Source organism: Carassius gibelio, chromosome A3, assembly GCF_023724105.1.
Source record: "Carassius gibelio isolate Cgi1373 ecotype wild population from Czech Republic chromosome A3, carGib1.2-hapl.c, whole genome shotgun sequence".
Lineage (NCBI taxonomy): Eukaryota > Metazoa > Chordata > Actinopteri > Cypriniformes > Cyprinidae > Carassius > Carassius gibelio.
In genome coordinates this window covers 27,164,194-27,180,365 of record NC_068373.1, presented here as the reverse complement: position 1 = coordinate 27,180,365, position 16,172 = coordinate 27,164,194, and the positions used below count along the sequence as shown (strand labels likewise).

The window sequence follows — 16,172 nt, the reverse complement described above, 5'->3', positions numbered from 1 at the left end:
TATCATCTCACCTTTATTGATCTGTCATTTCTCTCCTTGACAGCTATTTGGACAGTATTATTATTAGTGGTCATGCATATCATCCGTCGGTTTCAAAGTGTATACACACAGGGGCTCTAAGGGGCCTCTGTTGGGTGTTGATTTTCACATTCATATTTCCAGATATGATCGGATTCACAACAGTAATGTTTTAAAAAAAAAAAAACAAAAAAAAAAAGGTAAAATCGATCAAATCAAGAGAAATCGGAGAACTGGACTACTATAATCATCCAACAGTTCTGTGCTCATTTTAGTATTATAAATCACATTTTAAAAATGACTTCTACTTCAAGACTGAAAGTATACACACACACACACACACACACACACACACAAAGAGATTCAATACTGGCATTGGTCTAGTCACCAAATTGCACATAGAAAATGATTTCTATTGAATACCAAGCTGTCTGAACAAAAGCCAGACTGTATTAGAACGAATTAAAAATCCCCGTCCGAACATCTGGACAGGTAGAAGAATCTGTCTAGTCACCCTTTTATAGATTATTGCTCCTTATTGAGAATCATGGGTGCTCCAATGCACCAAAGCAATTTAAAATGTCTAAATAAATCCAAATCATTTGGTTGGTGACTGCTCATTTTTAAAACCACGTGTGCTTAAAACACTGACTGACACTGACTTGGGGCTCTTTGGGATCATGAAAAACACTTTTGTCTTGGTTTTATTCTTGGTGTATCTGCTCTACGGGAGGAATTGATCCAAACGAGAGCAGGCAAGTGCGGCACAGATTAGCACAAAGATCTTTGTAAACAATGTACCAATAAAATCCAATGGGACGTTTGATATGGGGCATCCCATCAACTAGGTTTATCCTGGATATAGCCTTTTTTCACATCCCCCCACTCTTGAATTCACAATGACATAGGAGTTTAAGCTTTAGTTTTGTGATAACTCCATAGCTGCTTTACACTAGTACAATCCTATCTATCCTTATTATATTAATTCATATACTCAAATGTTGTAACTTACATAGCAATAAGCAGATATGCGTGACAAATACTACAGAAAACAATCAATAACTGTAGAGAAATGTCAGTTTTTGTGAATATTGAACCTTTTTTGCCAATAAATTTATTATTTTGAGTATCGCCAATCAGTTTTTCCAGTAGATGAACATCCTATTGAATTTCAATCAGCCCTCAAAATGACAAATACTATAATGTCAATGTCACAAATGGCATTTTGATTGTGCAACGGTTGTGTGGATGACGTATCATAAAGCCGAACCTCCTTTGCATTTCCATAAACACGAAGATTGCAGCTCATTCCAGACATTCTAGATACATATAATAATAATTACATGACCAAATGGCCATTTTTGTTCTTCAAAACATCACCCGAATATATTTCTATGGTCACAGCTTCACATGATCAAGGCCTGGAGGATGATTTTGGTTATTTCGAATCATGGATATAAGGCAAAATACTACATTTCCCACAATCCTCTCCCAATGTCATTCAAAATAACATTCATTTTAAAAGTGCACCTGAACTCCAGAAGAGAAACACTAACTCTGACTACAGAGGGATTTAGTCTTGTCAAATACTTGGCAGGAATAAGTACTGCATGTTTTTTTTTTACACATATATACTGTCTCGTAATGCCATAGCGCAACTCAACATGGGTTGACATGCCCAGCCGAAACTCACATTCAAGAGTCATGACTAAAGAGTCATGACTAAATCCTAAACGCCAAACTGGAAGCTCTGGTGACCAACATGCTGAGAAAAACCCCAAAAATATGAATTTGGCAGGAAGAAAATGACTGAGATGTGAAGTTGCACCAGTTCCCATCAAGCCTTGAGGTGTTGAATGTTTAAATAATCTGCATGGTGAGAACAAAACTGTTTAAACCCGGTGCATGTCATGCAACTTGAGCGTGTGGGAGAAAATGGCTCTAGAAAAGACTAGAAATGGATAAAGCACTACAGTTTCCGCAAATATACCACAAAAATGTGACCTCACATGGTCAGAAATGAAGCATGCACACAGGTATTTGCTAAAGGAATCCACCTTTCACTCGATTTCCACTTGGAAAATGCTTCCTGGACATGCATGAGTTCTAGAAGTCTGGACTATTAAAGCGAAGGCTGTGAGTGTTCCTCGAGTCCATACGGCGCTCGTCCGTCCTTGCGCTCGACGCGTTGTGAGAGGTAGATCTGAGGTTTCCAAGAGACTTGCAACCGGTCAGACTGACAACGACGTGAGATTGAGCGGAGCTGATGAGCACTTCCGACCAAAAGAGCAACCAACAAGCTGCGGATGTTCAAACGTGGAGTTCACCGAGGCACATCAGTGTAGATATCACAGGGAACACGGCTCCCGAAGCAAAAAACACGGATGGGTACTGACTGGCTAAGGCTTCGACGGAGATCTGATGGGACCTTTCGTGGTCACAAGCTCACACGTTCATGTTCTATTGCTTCTCCTTGTGCTTGGAGGCACTTTGGTTGTGTTTGAGGCATAACAGGTTAGTTTATCGGCTCGGCTTTCACCGGCGTAGGTGAAGTCAGAGTGTCTGTACATGAAGCAGAGGTTAAAAAAAACAAAAAAAACAATCTCACTGGGATGATGAAACCCTCTCCTCTCAACCTCGAGACATTGTTTCATCCATCACATTCATCCAGAGCGCAAAATAAAGACTCAGAAGTTGCTATATTCAGGTCTAATCTAATCTGTGATCATGGCGGATGAGTCTCAGTCTGTGTGGTTGTTGGTGTAATTGGTCTTTTTGGAGTCCACTCTGGCTCCTCTTAGCTTGCCAGTGATGACCTTGTAGCAGCCGCGGGCGATTTTGTACATCCAGATTGTGTTTAGGATATCCAAGCAAACGCAGGACACGATCCAGGCCACCTGAACTGCCAGACCGAGGCTTTCGAACGTTGGCGTGCCGAAGGTGGCGAACACTTTGGCCCAGTAGGGAGGCATCACGGCGATCCGCACCAGGAAGAAGACGACCGCCATTGTGACGCCGTTGCCGACAACCAGCGGGTGAGTACGAGGGTAAGCTAACGCTTCGAAAAACCACCTGCAGAGAGAGAAATAGAGGTCAGATGAGACCCAGTCAATGGATCTACACACAACCTCTTCACAGGAATAAGTGAATCTCACCTTTGATTCACAAATGGTGTTGACAGTTCTGAAATCAGTCGGAAGTTTGCAAAATAAGGAAGCACTCCACGAGTCTGAAAAAAAAAATAGATAATTTGTTTGCATTTTACTCCTATGATGAACATCTTGAGAGAAATTGATTTTTAAGGTGTTCTAACCATCCTGCTCCAACTATTAATAATAGTAGATTTATTAGTATTTACAAAATGTATATTAGTATTTAAAAATAAGTAGTGAAACTTTAGTATTAATATCTGAAAAAAGCTTAATCCGCCAGATCAAAGACAGGGAGGTGTAACCAACACGATCTAACTAACAAAAAAAACTAGTGCTGTCAATCGATTAAAAAAAATTAACTAATTAATCGCACAATTTTTTAAAATTAATCGCGATTAATCGCGATTAATCGCAATTAAAAGACTGAAACTTTTTGGATATGTAAATGTAAAATGTAAATAATTAATGTAAACTCAAGACAAAGAAACTATTTAAATTCAAAATATGATTGTTTATTGGAATTTTTGTTTAACTTGTAACACAGATTTTCTCATGTAAACAACATACCTGCAATAAACCATCAATATCCTCCAAATTAACTGTTGGCTTGAAAGCCATATTTATTACAGAAATAAAAACACAGGCATGTAAGTACCATTTGAATTTCAAAACAATCAATGCCAATAAAAAACAAAAATGATTTCCATGTTGAATTCTAAATGGACTGCAAAAAAATTCCAAAGTATAGTCATTGCCAGTGCTTTAAGTGGGCCGGTATGCACCGGTACTCAGTACTGCCACTTCCAAATATAGCTCTTGAGCGTACCGCCACCTCTCAGTGCGCCCAGAACGTGCTTGTAGCGTACCGGTACGCTCATTTGGACATCTGTTTTAATAGAGGTTTTAATCTTTTACCTGCACTGCCGATTTTCAGAGCGCCCTTCACAATGCAAGCTTCCTAATTCATCCCACCGAGAGCAGAAAACTACATTACCCATTCACCCTTAAGTTATACAAGTGAATAGCGCATGTGTCGCTTTTCCCACTGTTAAGTGTCAACAACTCAACGTGGCCGGAGAAGGTGTGTGAAACTCGTTGTGAGTTATACTAAAGCAAAATCTTGAGTATTTATTGTCTGATCATTAAAAACTGTCTGCGGAGGTTGAGTCGTCATGCAGCCCCCGCTGGCTGTTCATTGGTTGCAGCATCTTTTTTCTAAGTTCTAAAAAAATACCGTAGACGGCAAGGCACAAATTTAGATATTCATTTATCTAATTAATCTATAGCCTATGCACAAAGACAATATGATCTTTTTGTCCCCTTTTTGTTTCAAAGCTTGATGAAGAGAGAGAGCGCAAGTTGCTGCAGCTGCGAGGAGGACAGTGATGCACGCGCACAGGAGTGATTGACAGTTCGCGGGACTGTGTACAAAAAATACTCCGCTACACAATTATTTCGTTATTTTCATTTAAGCTTATTAACGTTAGCGTTACAGAAAGGTCTGATTTACGCACCGTTACAGTCATTGTTTTTTTTTTATTTTTTAAAACAATGACATTTGAGTTCATGATTTTAATGTTGCTGTTTCTTGTGGCAGACTAAAGAGTAATCCGGCAGAGTTTTATACTGAAACTTTCCGTCTAAAAGTCCTTCCTTGGTCTTATCCATATTTCTTTGCACGTTGAACACACATAGGCCACAACTGGAAATAAAAAAAAAACTGCAACCGCGTTAATTGCGTTATTTTTTTTTTAACGCGTTAAATATTTCAAATTAATCGAATGCGTTAACGCGCTAATTTTGACAGCACTAAAAAAAACAAAAAAAAAACACTAATATTAAGGTTTTTTTTACTTACAAAATGATATAAATGTTATCTAAAGGCAAATAAAATATATAAACAAGTTTTATTCCAGCAACATTTCTCATTTTAATTGAGTTAACCTTGATGTACCAAAATAATGAATATCCTGAAATAAAAACAATAGACTATAAAAATATGAAAACTCCCAAAAAAATTATTAAAACTATAAATAAACCTAAAAACTGATTCCAAATATTAGTAAACACTATAATAGTTTCTTAAATGACACTAAATACGGTAACTAACTTACAAAATAAATAATGACACAGTCCTAAGAAAACCAAGGCAATTTGTGATATTCAAACACAATATTATAAATGACAAAAATCTGTTGAAAATGACACTTTAGAGACTTATGTAAGAACTTTCCTTTAAAAAAAAGCTTCTCACATTTATTTGAATTTCATCATCAAAGATGTTATAATTTCTAGCCTTATTTATAATAAATATCCACAATTTCAAGAGTTTTCCATGTCCATGCTCACCAGCAGGAATCCATAAGCATACAGCGCCGCCAAGTGGTGACAGACAAAATACACGTCTCCCATGGTCCTCCAGTTACAAGCTAGAAGCACCAGGTCTGAGAGAGGAAGAGACGATAGAAGAGAAACAAAAATATTGTAGACAAACCTGAAAAGATCTAAGTGTAATCTGTGCTTGAATAAAACGAAGCTTCATACCATAGAACAGGTATCCACAGGTGATGGCCACATTGAGCTTTACCAAGTTGGGATCACCCCTGAGGAAGGAAAGACAAATGCTACAGCTTGAACAAGACTAACACGAACGGCTTCTTTCTGAAGGGTGTAATCCGTAAAAGCGTCACCTCCCAGCTGTTTCTGAATCGAGTCGTACAATCACTGACAACACGGCACACTCTACACCGGACATTACACCATAAAAACATATTCTGATTTCATCTGAGTGAACATACAGAGACATCTGGACTGCTGGTAATCTACAGCATTTGCAGGTAACTATATCTTTTAAGCAAAAACATATTTGACTAATGGCAAATATACTATAAAAATGTTTATTGTGTGAAGCAAATTTCCATCAGATTGTTAGTGACACTGGTTGTGTTGAATTCAAGTTGTCAAAGCAAAGGTGTTTGTTGGTTTTAGTAGGGTTGGGAATCATTAGAAAATGATTTATTTACAATCAAATATGGTGAACAATGAATGCATAAAACAATTGAATTCATCTTTACTAAATGTAATCCTAATGATCCCAAGTCCTAATGAAATGTTTTATTCCTTTCACTTTTAACAAAGTTCTGCAGAGTAGAGGTTTACTCGTTAAATAAAAAAGGTTCACCAACAAAACATACACTGCAAAAAAACGCTACTCAAGCTTAGATTTTGTCTTGTTTCCAGCCCAAAATATCTAAAAACAATTCTTAAATCAAGACTGATTTTCTAGACAACTGAAACTGGTTGTCTTGTTATCAGAAAAAAACAAGTCAAAATTAAGTGAGTTTTACAATTTTAAATAAGATTGTTTTTTGCTTACCCCATTTGCAGATTATTTAGCTTGTTTCAAGCAAAACTCACTCAATTTTGACTTGTTTTTTTCTGATAACAAGACATTTTTAGCTGTCTAGAAAATCTTTCTTGTTTTAAGAAATGAATTGATATTTTGGCTGGAAACAAGAAAAAAGAAAACTCCACTTGCAGTTTATGATATTCCTTAAATAGTTTTAATGAACAGTATTATTATTATGATTATTATTACTGATTACATTCTACTGTACAATAACAATATATTTCTGTCATAATTTCTTCTAGTTAAGCCGACTCTTATTTTGATGGGTTGTTACAGAATTCTGCTGCATGAATGAATGAATGAATTTATCTCACAATTTCTGCTTTAATATTCAGACACTAGCCCATATCATGATTTGATTAAGTGTACAGCCCTACTTTTGATTAATTCATCAATTTTGCCAAATTCCACGCCATTCCTCATTATACAGTGAATTCCATTATAATGCCTGGATTTCGTGATTCTGTCCGTGTTTTCCTCATCGCAGTAATGATGATAGATCTGATGGTCTGATTAAGTCCTTTTGAACAAAGACAGAATTAAGAAAGACACTTTATACAGAGAAATTAAACCCATAAAACAGTAGAGCACTGCCCTAAATGTAAAAGTAAGCCACCCACAAAACCCTGGAGGAGCCGAGCATCAAGCACCACAGCATGCGCTGGTTTAAACGGTTTGTTTTCATGAAAATACATTGAGAGTTACAAACCCGTGCGCTCGCCATATGGAAGATGAATATCTCTGTGAACGGATAACAAGCCAGCGTTACAGTACGTGTGTCTCTCTGACCCTGTGAAGAGATCAGGGAGCTGATACACAGCGGACGCAGGGGGCCAGGAGCAGATGAGGGAGGGGAAGGAAGGAAGCTCACTGTCACCTTCACTGACCTCTGACCCCTCTGTCAAACAAACACTGACGCTCACTGGCCGCCTAGTGTCAATGCAGGAATTGACATCCGGATTATGAAGTCTTACATGTGCAAGCGGTTCTGAATTATTTACAGTATTTCTTAATTTGGACAAAATAAGAAAGCCTTTATTTAAATGGACCCACCTGCTGAAAGAAATCATGGTGTTTCGCATAATTCTACACGTGAACCTGCTGTTCTGTTTATGAACAACATTAAAGCAGAGGTCAATGGAGTAAAATATTAATACTTGCATTATGGATTATTCTGCAGGAGAACATGATGGTTATTAGGTTTTATAGAAAGTCATAATTTAGACTTATGTACAATATACCAAGACTTCTTGAAAAGTTTATATGCAATTATGATGACCATACAATTTGTGATGACAAAATTGCATAATATAAAAAAGTTTTACCACAAGTGGTCTAACATAAGATGCTCACAAAATAGAGAAATCAAATAAAGCATTTATTTTATATAATATTTCTGACAATTCTCTAACAGGGCATAGATATTAACCAATGTCTATTAAATCAAATGCAATAATTGTAATAATAATAATAATAATAATAATAATAATATAGTACTAGGGTTATGATAGTAACTGGTACTAAAACCATTAAAAAATTGAATAAAATAAAAAAAAAGGAAAAAAAAAAAAGATAATTGCCAAGGCAACATTTCTCATCTTTGTTTAGTTTAACTTGAAGTGCTAAAATAACAAACTATATAAACTAAAATGAATAATTACAATTATTTAACTATTAAATTAAAATTAATAATTACAAATGAATTAAAATTAATAATAAAAAAAACTATATAGACATGTAAATAATCTAATAAGAATACAAGAAAAATGACTAAAACAAACTAAAATTAAAATGAAAACAGAATATATAAAAATAAATCCTAATTCAAAATATCAACAAATTTTTTATAGTATAGCAATGATAGTAAAATAACCGGTTATAATTTGGCACAGAAAAAAATTAATAAATCAACTATTAATAATTACTTATTAAAATTCTTCTAAAAATAATTTAAGTGTTAAGCTGTTTTATCTTCTTTATTTCTTCTATGGGACATGTTATCCTAACATTAACCTTTCACCAACATAATTATCAAGTTCATATTCATAGCTGAGCACAGATAACTCATTGGTTTAGGAAAAAAAATATTTAGGCCAAAGTTGAATCTGACAGACAGACTCTAAGATTCTTCACCTTAGATCTCATTCAGTTCACTATCTGGACAAGCAGGTCATCTTTAGAGAACAGATTCACACAACTGAGCCGACGAGTCGAATGAAAGCCACACTCATGTAAGGATGGATGACGGCCGTTACTATAAAACACAAGAGATCAGCTTGAAGTAGTCGAACTCTTCAGACGAGACTGGATCAAGTTAACTGTCTCTGACTGAGCGTTTCACAAACAAAAGCCCAACGACTGAACAAATTCAACTTTCTTTCAACAATGCGTTGAGTCACGAGTGGCTTTTGCATCCTTCATTATGTAAATAATGTTAAAGAAAATGCCTGCTACCATCAGCCCTGAAATGCATTATTTATAGACCGATATATATTAATATTGATAACAGTGTAGCTTGAGATGCACAATGCAGTTTACAAACATTAGGAACTGGATATTTACAACTCATGCTGCTCAGACGTCTCACTACAAGAACCTTTCTAAACGATGCCATGATCCCACTGAAGAGTCAAAGAGGACTCAAACCAGACCACATTATCTAGTGTGAAAACCAGTAAAAAAAATTGAATTTAAGGCTTTCATATCGTAGAATGACCCTGTTTGTACTGAGATGAGGATGAGATGAGGTTTGGATGGGAATGGAGTCTCAGCAGTCTCCCTCTCTTCTCAGTAATACTCTTTCTTTTTCTGTTTTTGGGGGGAGCGTTAATGTCCGAGACGGCCTATGGGACAGTGAGAGGGACGGATCAGAGGAGAGAGGAGGCCTGGAGGACAGTCACATGATCCGGCAGAGGAGGGGTCTGGGAATCGGTTGTTTCCTAATGAAAAGGCGCCTTGTTAGGGAAGATTAAAAACTCTATGATCTGAGAGATCGAGAAGGGAGAGAGGAAAACAGACAACAGATCGGGGTTGTTAAGAATGGGTTGCACTCGGAAATGCCAAAAGAAGAAAAGATGAACAGAAGTGAGATGAAAAGGAGACATGTGCTCCGTTCCTAGTGAGCTGCCTTGCCGTGTAATTTAAAACGCTTTAAAAAAACAGCAACTTCACGAACAACTGAACCACGAATCAAAAAACAGAATACACTAATCTTTTTTTTATGTATTATTATTATTATTAGGCTATAAAATGCTGTCTAGGTAGGTAGCTCACTAGGTTTTGGAGCAGAGCTAGAGAGGACAACCACTAAAGATTACCATTCTTCCCCTTCAGGATGCAAAGATGCAGACCAAACAGGCAGCAGGCAGAAACGGAAATATTAAAGAGAGGGAAAGAAGAAAAGAAAAATAAAGAAAAGAAGACAAATGAGACGGCAGTCGTGTGCCCTGGCGACGACAGAAGACACATCACTGATGATGACGGAGCAAAAGTTTCAATTAAAACTTTGGGATAAAGCAAGATTCTCTCAATTGGACATATAAACCTAGATATGGAGACTCAGTTATTGATTGGTACGAACTGTAGGTTTGTCTGTCGTAATTTAGGACCTTTATGGATTCAAAAATAGCTGTTCTGCTAAAGACCCATATTTTTGTGTTTGTTTTTAAACAGTAAAAAAATAAAAATCATGATATCCCAAAAATGTACACAGAGTTGTACAAAACCGCCCTGTTTTTGAACACCCTCTGGAACTTACCAGACCGGGTCTTCATTGACGGCATCGTCGTACCAGAGGATATAGACGCAGAACAGCCCCACAATTAACGCATGGACTGTGGACACAAGCCTGAGGACGTAAAAGATGAAACAACACTTCAGTAATCATCAAAGTTTGAGTTTGGTGGACTTCCTGTACAGTTGTCTATTCAGTTCAAGGATTCAAATCCAGTGCATCAATTTTGCCATGCTGGCACCAAACAAACCTTTCCAAGTATATAGTCAATAATTAAACTGTGCCAAGGGCCACACAAAGTCATTGTATCATTTGCACATTGGGTCAAAAGAAATCAGCTTTAGAAATATCACACTGATAACATGATGCTGACTGAGTAGGAAATGATATCTACGGTAGATAGCGGACAGTGAAGGAACTATGATGTGATCTGATGCATTAGTGTGAGTGTGAGAAATCACTGTCTGTGGACTGTAGACTTTCATATCTGTTATCTGCACAGTGTGTGTGCCACTATCTGACAGCACACAAACCAAAAGGACAAAAACTTACGATCCACTGCTTTGTTTTATTGATTTATTTATTTTGCATTCTCAGTTCCACCCCATTAAGAGAATAAAATAATCAAGGAAATGCTTTGCTATCGCATTATCTGACTAAATTCATCCCTCGATAGTGTGAAAAATGTTTCATCATTCAGGCAGAAGGTTTTAAACGGGTATCCATAAACTCGTTTAAAAAGAGATAAGCAAACTATTGTGCAAAATACTCAAAGGCATCATACTCTAATTACAAGTGTATTATTGTACCATTAAGAAAGTGGTCTTTACAGTGAAAGAACTGCATTTTTACAGAGAGTGCAAAGAATCAATGCAACTGGTTCTGTGCTCCCATGACATTGTGAAAGCGTTTAGATTCGCTAACAGAATATCTTATCAGTTTCTTTCACTGAAGACATGTCGTGACTTTTAAAACAAAATAAGCGCTCAAAACAAGAACAGGAGGTACTTGGCATCTTCTTAAAATAGTTCAAGGTTAAAAACATGTGTTTAACCTCTGACATGTTATATAATCATGTAACGTATTGTACAGAGACCTATCTCTTCCTGAGTGCTGTAAGGTCAAAGTTAACCAGGTTCGAATGATTACAAAGAGGAAAGTTGATTAGACCAAACTGCCTTCACCTAGATTACACAATACAGTACAGTGATCACCAGATCGCACTCACGCACAACTATGAATGACATTTGCAAGCTTCTTTGCATTTTTAAAACATTCGTCAAAAAAAAATAGATAATTCTCTCATTTGACTGGCTTCTAATATCATATATTCTCTCGATCTTAAACTTCCATTGCAATATCATTTCACGCATTTGTAACCACAGAGCAGGTGATACCTGGAGTTCCAGTCGTTGAGTTTGTTTGGAGGAAGTTTCCCGTATCCCTGTGTGAATTTGGAAGACAGAACCGGACTGACGCACGAGAAGAACAGCTGAAACCCCACGAAGCTGCCGGCCACCACATACACCTCTCTCATATCCATCTCTCACCTGCACAAGAGACATCACAACACACAGCGTCACATCTGTGCTCTTACCTGTGTCTACTCTGACAGGATCCACAATCTGCATGTTCATTACACAAAACATTCATCTGTTTGTGAGGGAAGGAGCAGTCTGACAAAGAAAGTTATTAAAAGTGCATCATTGTGGATGAAGTCATCGTTTTCAAATGTTCAAAGAAGAGCATCACGATGGAGAAAGAGTGATGGAGAATGTGAGAGCGGCAATGAGAAAGACTCATTTTCTTACTTTCTTTCTGAAAAATATTTATTTTTATGTTTCTGTTCACACACACAAAAAAAGTAATTGTTTGGTTGTTAAATTTTCAAAAGAGAACAAATAGCTAAAAACATCATCTACACACATCTGCAGTTACAGGTTTAGCAGGATTTTATCCAGATTCACGTAACATTCTTAAGATTACAATTCTAATTAACTGCCATTTTTCTCTTATTTTTAAGGAAATAAGAACATTTCGTCATCCCAAAAAATACAAATGTTCTTTTCTATTTTTAAATAAAATTGTTCTTAAAACAAAACTTAAATCGATATAAATTAAGTTTTGATAACCTAAATTTGGCTAAAATCTTTTAAATGCAACTTGTTTTAAAAGGTAAAATGTTCAGTTTCAAATACTGTGCATTACAACATAATAAGAAAATTATTCTGTGACAGTTGAAGTCATTAAACACATTTCACGCATTTTACATTCAATTTTAGCGACTGCAAAAGTTAAGAGATTGTACCGTTAAGATGTACCAGTGTCAAGTGTCAATGCAACCCCATGTACAGGATAGAATAAAATCAGATCATACTGAAAATAATTTTATTATATTGTTAACAATTTCATTTTATAAAAAAAAAAAAAAAATGAAATGTTCTTAGGAAAATATTTGAGAGAATAAATAGATTAAAGCACTTTCACTTATGCATTTGGTGGGCATTTATCCAAATCAACTTATGTTATTCACTGGAAATCACTTAAAATAATAGTCTTAAAAGAATAATGACTATAAAAAGAGAAAACTGTAAGAAATTTCAGAGGAAATAAGCATAGGAAACATCTAATTTCTCAGCTCAAAGTCTCCAGATATCAGAAAAATGAGCGCCAGAGGCAAGAGGAATATAATAAGTGTGTGTCTCATTATAGAGAGGGTCACTGACCCCCAGCATGCTGAAGGGTCATATCGAGTCATCTGGTATTTTTCAAGCTCTATCACTGTATGAAGCTATAACACACACACACAGAAGAACTATTACACTTTGAATCAATGTCTCTGCAACAACACATTTCATCAAACTACTGCATCCAGCAATAAATCGGCTTTTAACTTAAACCAACCAAAAATACATTTTTGACATACAGTAATGCATTATTTTAGTGTGAAATGCATGCAAATGTCCAGATGTTCTTTTCAAATTCTTCTGCATGCAACAAACTGAAGACATTTACTTGAACTTAGAAGAGAGGCTGAGGAATCTATTGCGAAACCTCTCATGATGGGGTCTAACACACAAACCATGGGCTTAAACAGACTGATCCCACCAGAGATGGCAGTAAACATTTTGCTGTACTTTATTAAGATTAAACTAACAAGGGTTTTAATCATTTACTCAGGTACTGGCATGACTGCAACAATTGATTGAAGAGGAGCAGATAGGGTCATGATGAGATCTGCACAATGTCTTTCTTTAATCTAGTAACCAGCTTTCTGTTGGCTTAAGTTAACGCTTCCATTGTAAAACTATATTTCAGACTAAAAAAGGAGAGTGGCAACATGTGAGCTCCTGTGTAAAGGGCACGTGTGGAGCACACTGTAACCTTTCAACAGCAAACAAACAATCAACCACCAGATAAACCAGACTTTCATGGCTGGTCACTCTGCCGATATTAATAAGATTTGAAAAGAATACACAAATTAATGTCAATTCCATAACATGACACATATACACCAAATATAAGTCATTGGCATAGGTTAGGCCTTCTCTTAAATGTTTGAGAGTTTCACCTCAGGCCCATCAATCTGAAGTCTGAAGCATTAGTGGAGGCTTGAATTTGACAAAGCAGATGTGTAGTTGACTGATATCTATTTATCACTTCACCCCAATATTATGCACTATAAGCTAATGAACAAAAGGGTCAGCAAGTCATTATACTAACCATGACATGGTGGAGGAAAATCTGCATGCCAAAATACCTGGATACCTTGGACTTGCCACCAAGTTAGCAGTCAGTTCTCTTTCAATGGATAGAAATAATAAGACATAGTCTGTTTCTGAAGTAAACTCTCAAATAATAACTTCTGTGATGATATCATGATCAAGATCTGTAGTCATATATATTTAAATAAAAATATATATTTCAAGATATTTTACATACAGTAGTCAACATTTGAAGTGGATCAAAAAAGTGTAAAATATTTTCTACTAACAACTAAAATAAATAAGAAAATGCAAATGACCTCATATTAATACTAATATATATATATATATATATATATATATATATATATATATATATATATATATATATATATATATATATATATATATATATATATATATACACACACACACACACACACACACACACACACGCACACACTTTTTTTTTTTTACAATGCATATTTACATTTTAGAGGGTAGAGTTAAAAGTTAAAAGTCTGGCCAGGGGAGAAGGCCAAAATAGTGATTCTAAGAGATCTCACTTTGTAACAAATAAAGTACACATACTTTTCTTAAAAAGGAGAAGGAACATTTCCTTAATATCATCACACACATTTTAAATCGTCTATTTTAAGAGAAAAAAAATCTATCACCATAAATTATGCGGAAGCTTGCGCCACTGAACAATTTCAGTTTCGCCTGAATAACAGTGCCAACAATTTCCGATTCTAAATTTGAATTTCTGAATTCTACATTCACGCGGTCTCTGAAATGTAAAAGCGAGCGGCTGCGTCATAATTCCCGGTATAGTGCGTCATAATGCGCTGCATAATAATATGCGTTACCGTCCGTCAACGACACGCAGGGAACACGGCCGCTTTAACGCGAGGAGATATGTTGCATTTGCAGTGCGTAAGAATATTCTGCACACGCAGCGACTTGAATGAGTGTCCAACGCAACTCTGTCGCGCTAAACTTTACTATTCATCAGTGATCATCAGTCGCCTTTAACAATGGCCGTGTAAATAATGCATGTGACAGGTGCAGAGAGCGATGCTTCTGTGCACACACGCTGTGAGAATGACATCCACAGTACATTACCTGAGAACAGTCTCATAGATCCGTGTAAACGTGTCCAGATCCTGTTGTCTGCTTTCTTCTGTCCACGAACCCAGCTTTATCTAATGGCCGACGGCTAGCGAGCGCTTTCCCCACTCGCTGTCTTCAAACCCGCTCGTCCTCTGTGGCGTACTGGCGAATAAACCTGTACTTCTGGTGAGAGGCCATTTCCCACCTTTAAAAAACACGCAAGGATTCCGTGAAGCTCCACTGCGTCCGCTGCACCAAAGACTGCGTTTCTCCACCGTAATATGGACAGGCTCCGCCCACTGCACGCCCCCTGAGGAAGCCTTGCCCACCGCACAGACGCTACTGATTAAAACCCACAGTCTGACAGAACCATTCATCTTGCTATAAAACATTTGGATTTCTAGTATATTTTATGGGAAATTATATGTCAACAGCACGTAATACAAAAAATAAATCAAAAAGAAAAAAAATATGCATTCTATGAAATGCAATGGCATGCATTTTAAGATTTAACAAGCTGGTTTTAGTTCACCCAAAAATGAAAATGTTCTACATTTTGACGAGTAGAAACATGCAGTTTTTCACTTCACAAGATGTTAACTGATGTACTGGAGTGGTATGGATTATTGTGATTTTTATTAGCTGTTTGGACTCTAATTCTGACGGCACCCATTCACTGCAGGGGACCCATTGGTGAGCAAGTGATGAAATGCTACATTTCTCCAAATCTACTCTGATGAAGACACAAACTCATCTATTTCTACCGAGCCACACTTCATGAATACCCTTTAGGAGAAATGCATTAAAGCATGATGGCAGCAAAATGTAGTTTTGCTGGTGTGTTGTGCAATATTGACCATAATGACACATCATGGGGAAACTAATCAAGAAAAATACTGTTTAGGTTGTTTTTGTTCTGTTGGTTAACTCAATCAGCCTTCATATTTGGAACTCATAATTACTAACCAAAGAACATCTGCAGTTGAAGAACTTCTTTTATAGGCGACATCAAATGTATAATTAGCTGGGTAGCTTTTATCATA

The 16,172-nt window shown here is 36.5% G+C and overlaps 1 protein-coding gene across 1 annotated transcript; it reads right to left on the bottom strand.

Moving 5' to 3' along the window:
• Positions 1-689: 689 nt before the first annotated feature.
• LOC127954678 (TLC domain-containing protein 4-B) lies at positions 690-15,426 on the bottom strand. The gene is made up of 7 exons (XM_052553398.1): positions 15,142-15,426; positions 11,710-11,862; positions 10,337-10,426; positions 5,715-5,773; positions 5,520-5,614; positions 3,174-3,247; positions 690-3,090 (listed from the first exon to the last, which is right to left on the bottom strand). The coding sequence occupies exons 2-7, from the start codon at positions 11,853-11,855 to the stop codon at positions 2,760-2,762; spliced, it is 795 nt and encodes a 264-aa protein (XP_052409358.1). The 5' UTR covers positions 11,856-11,862; positions 15,142-15,426; the 3' UTR covers positions 690-2,759.
• Positions 15,427-16,172: the final 746 nt, after the last annotated feature.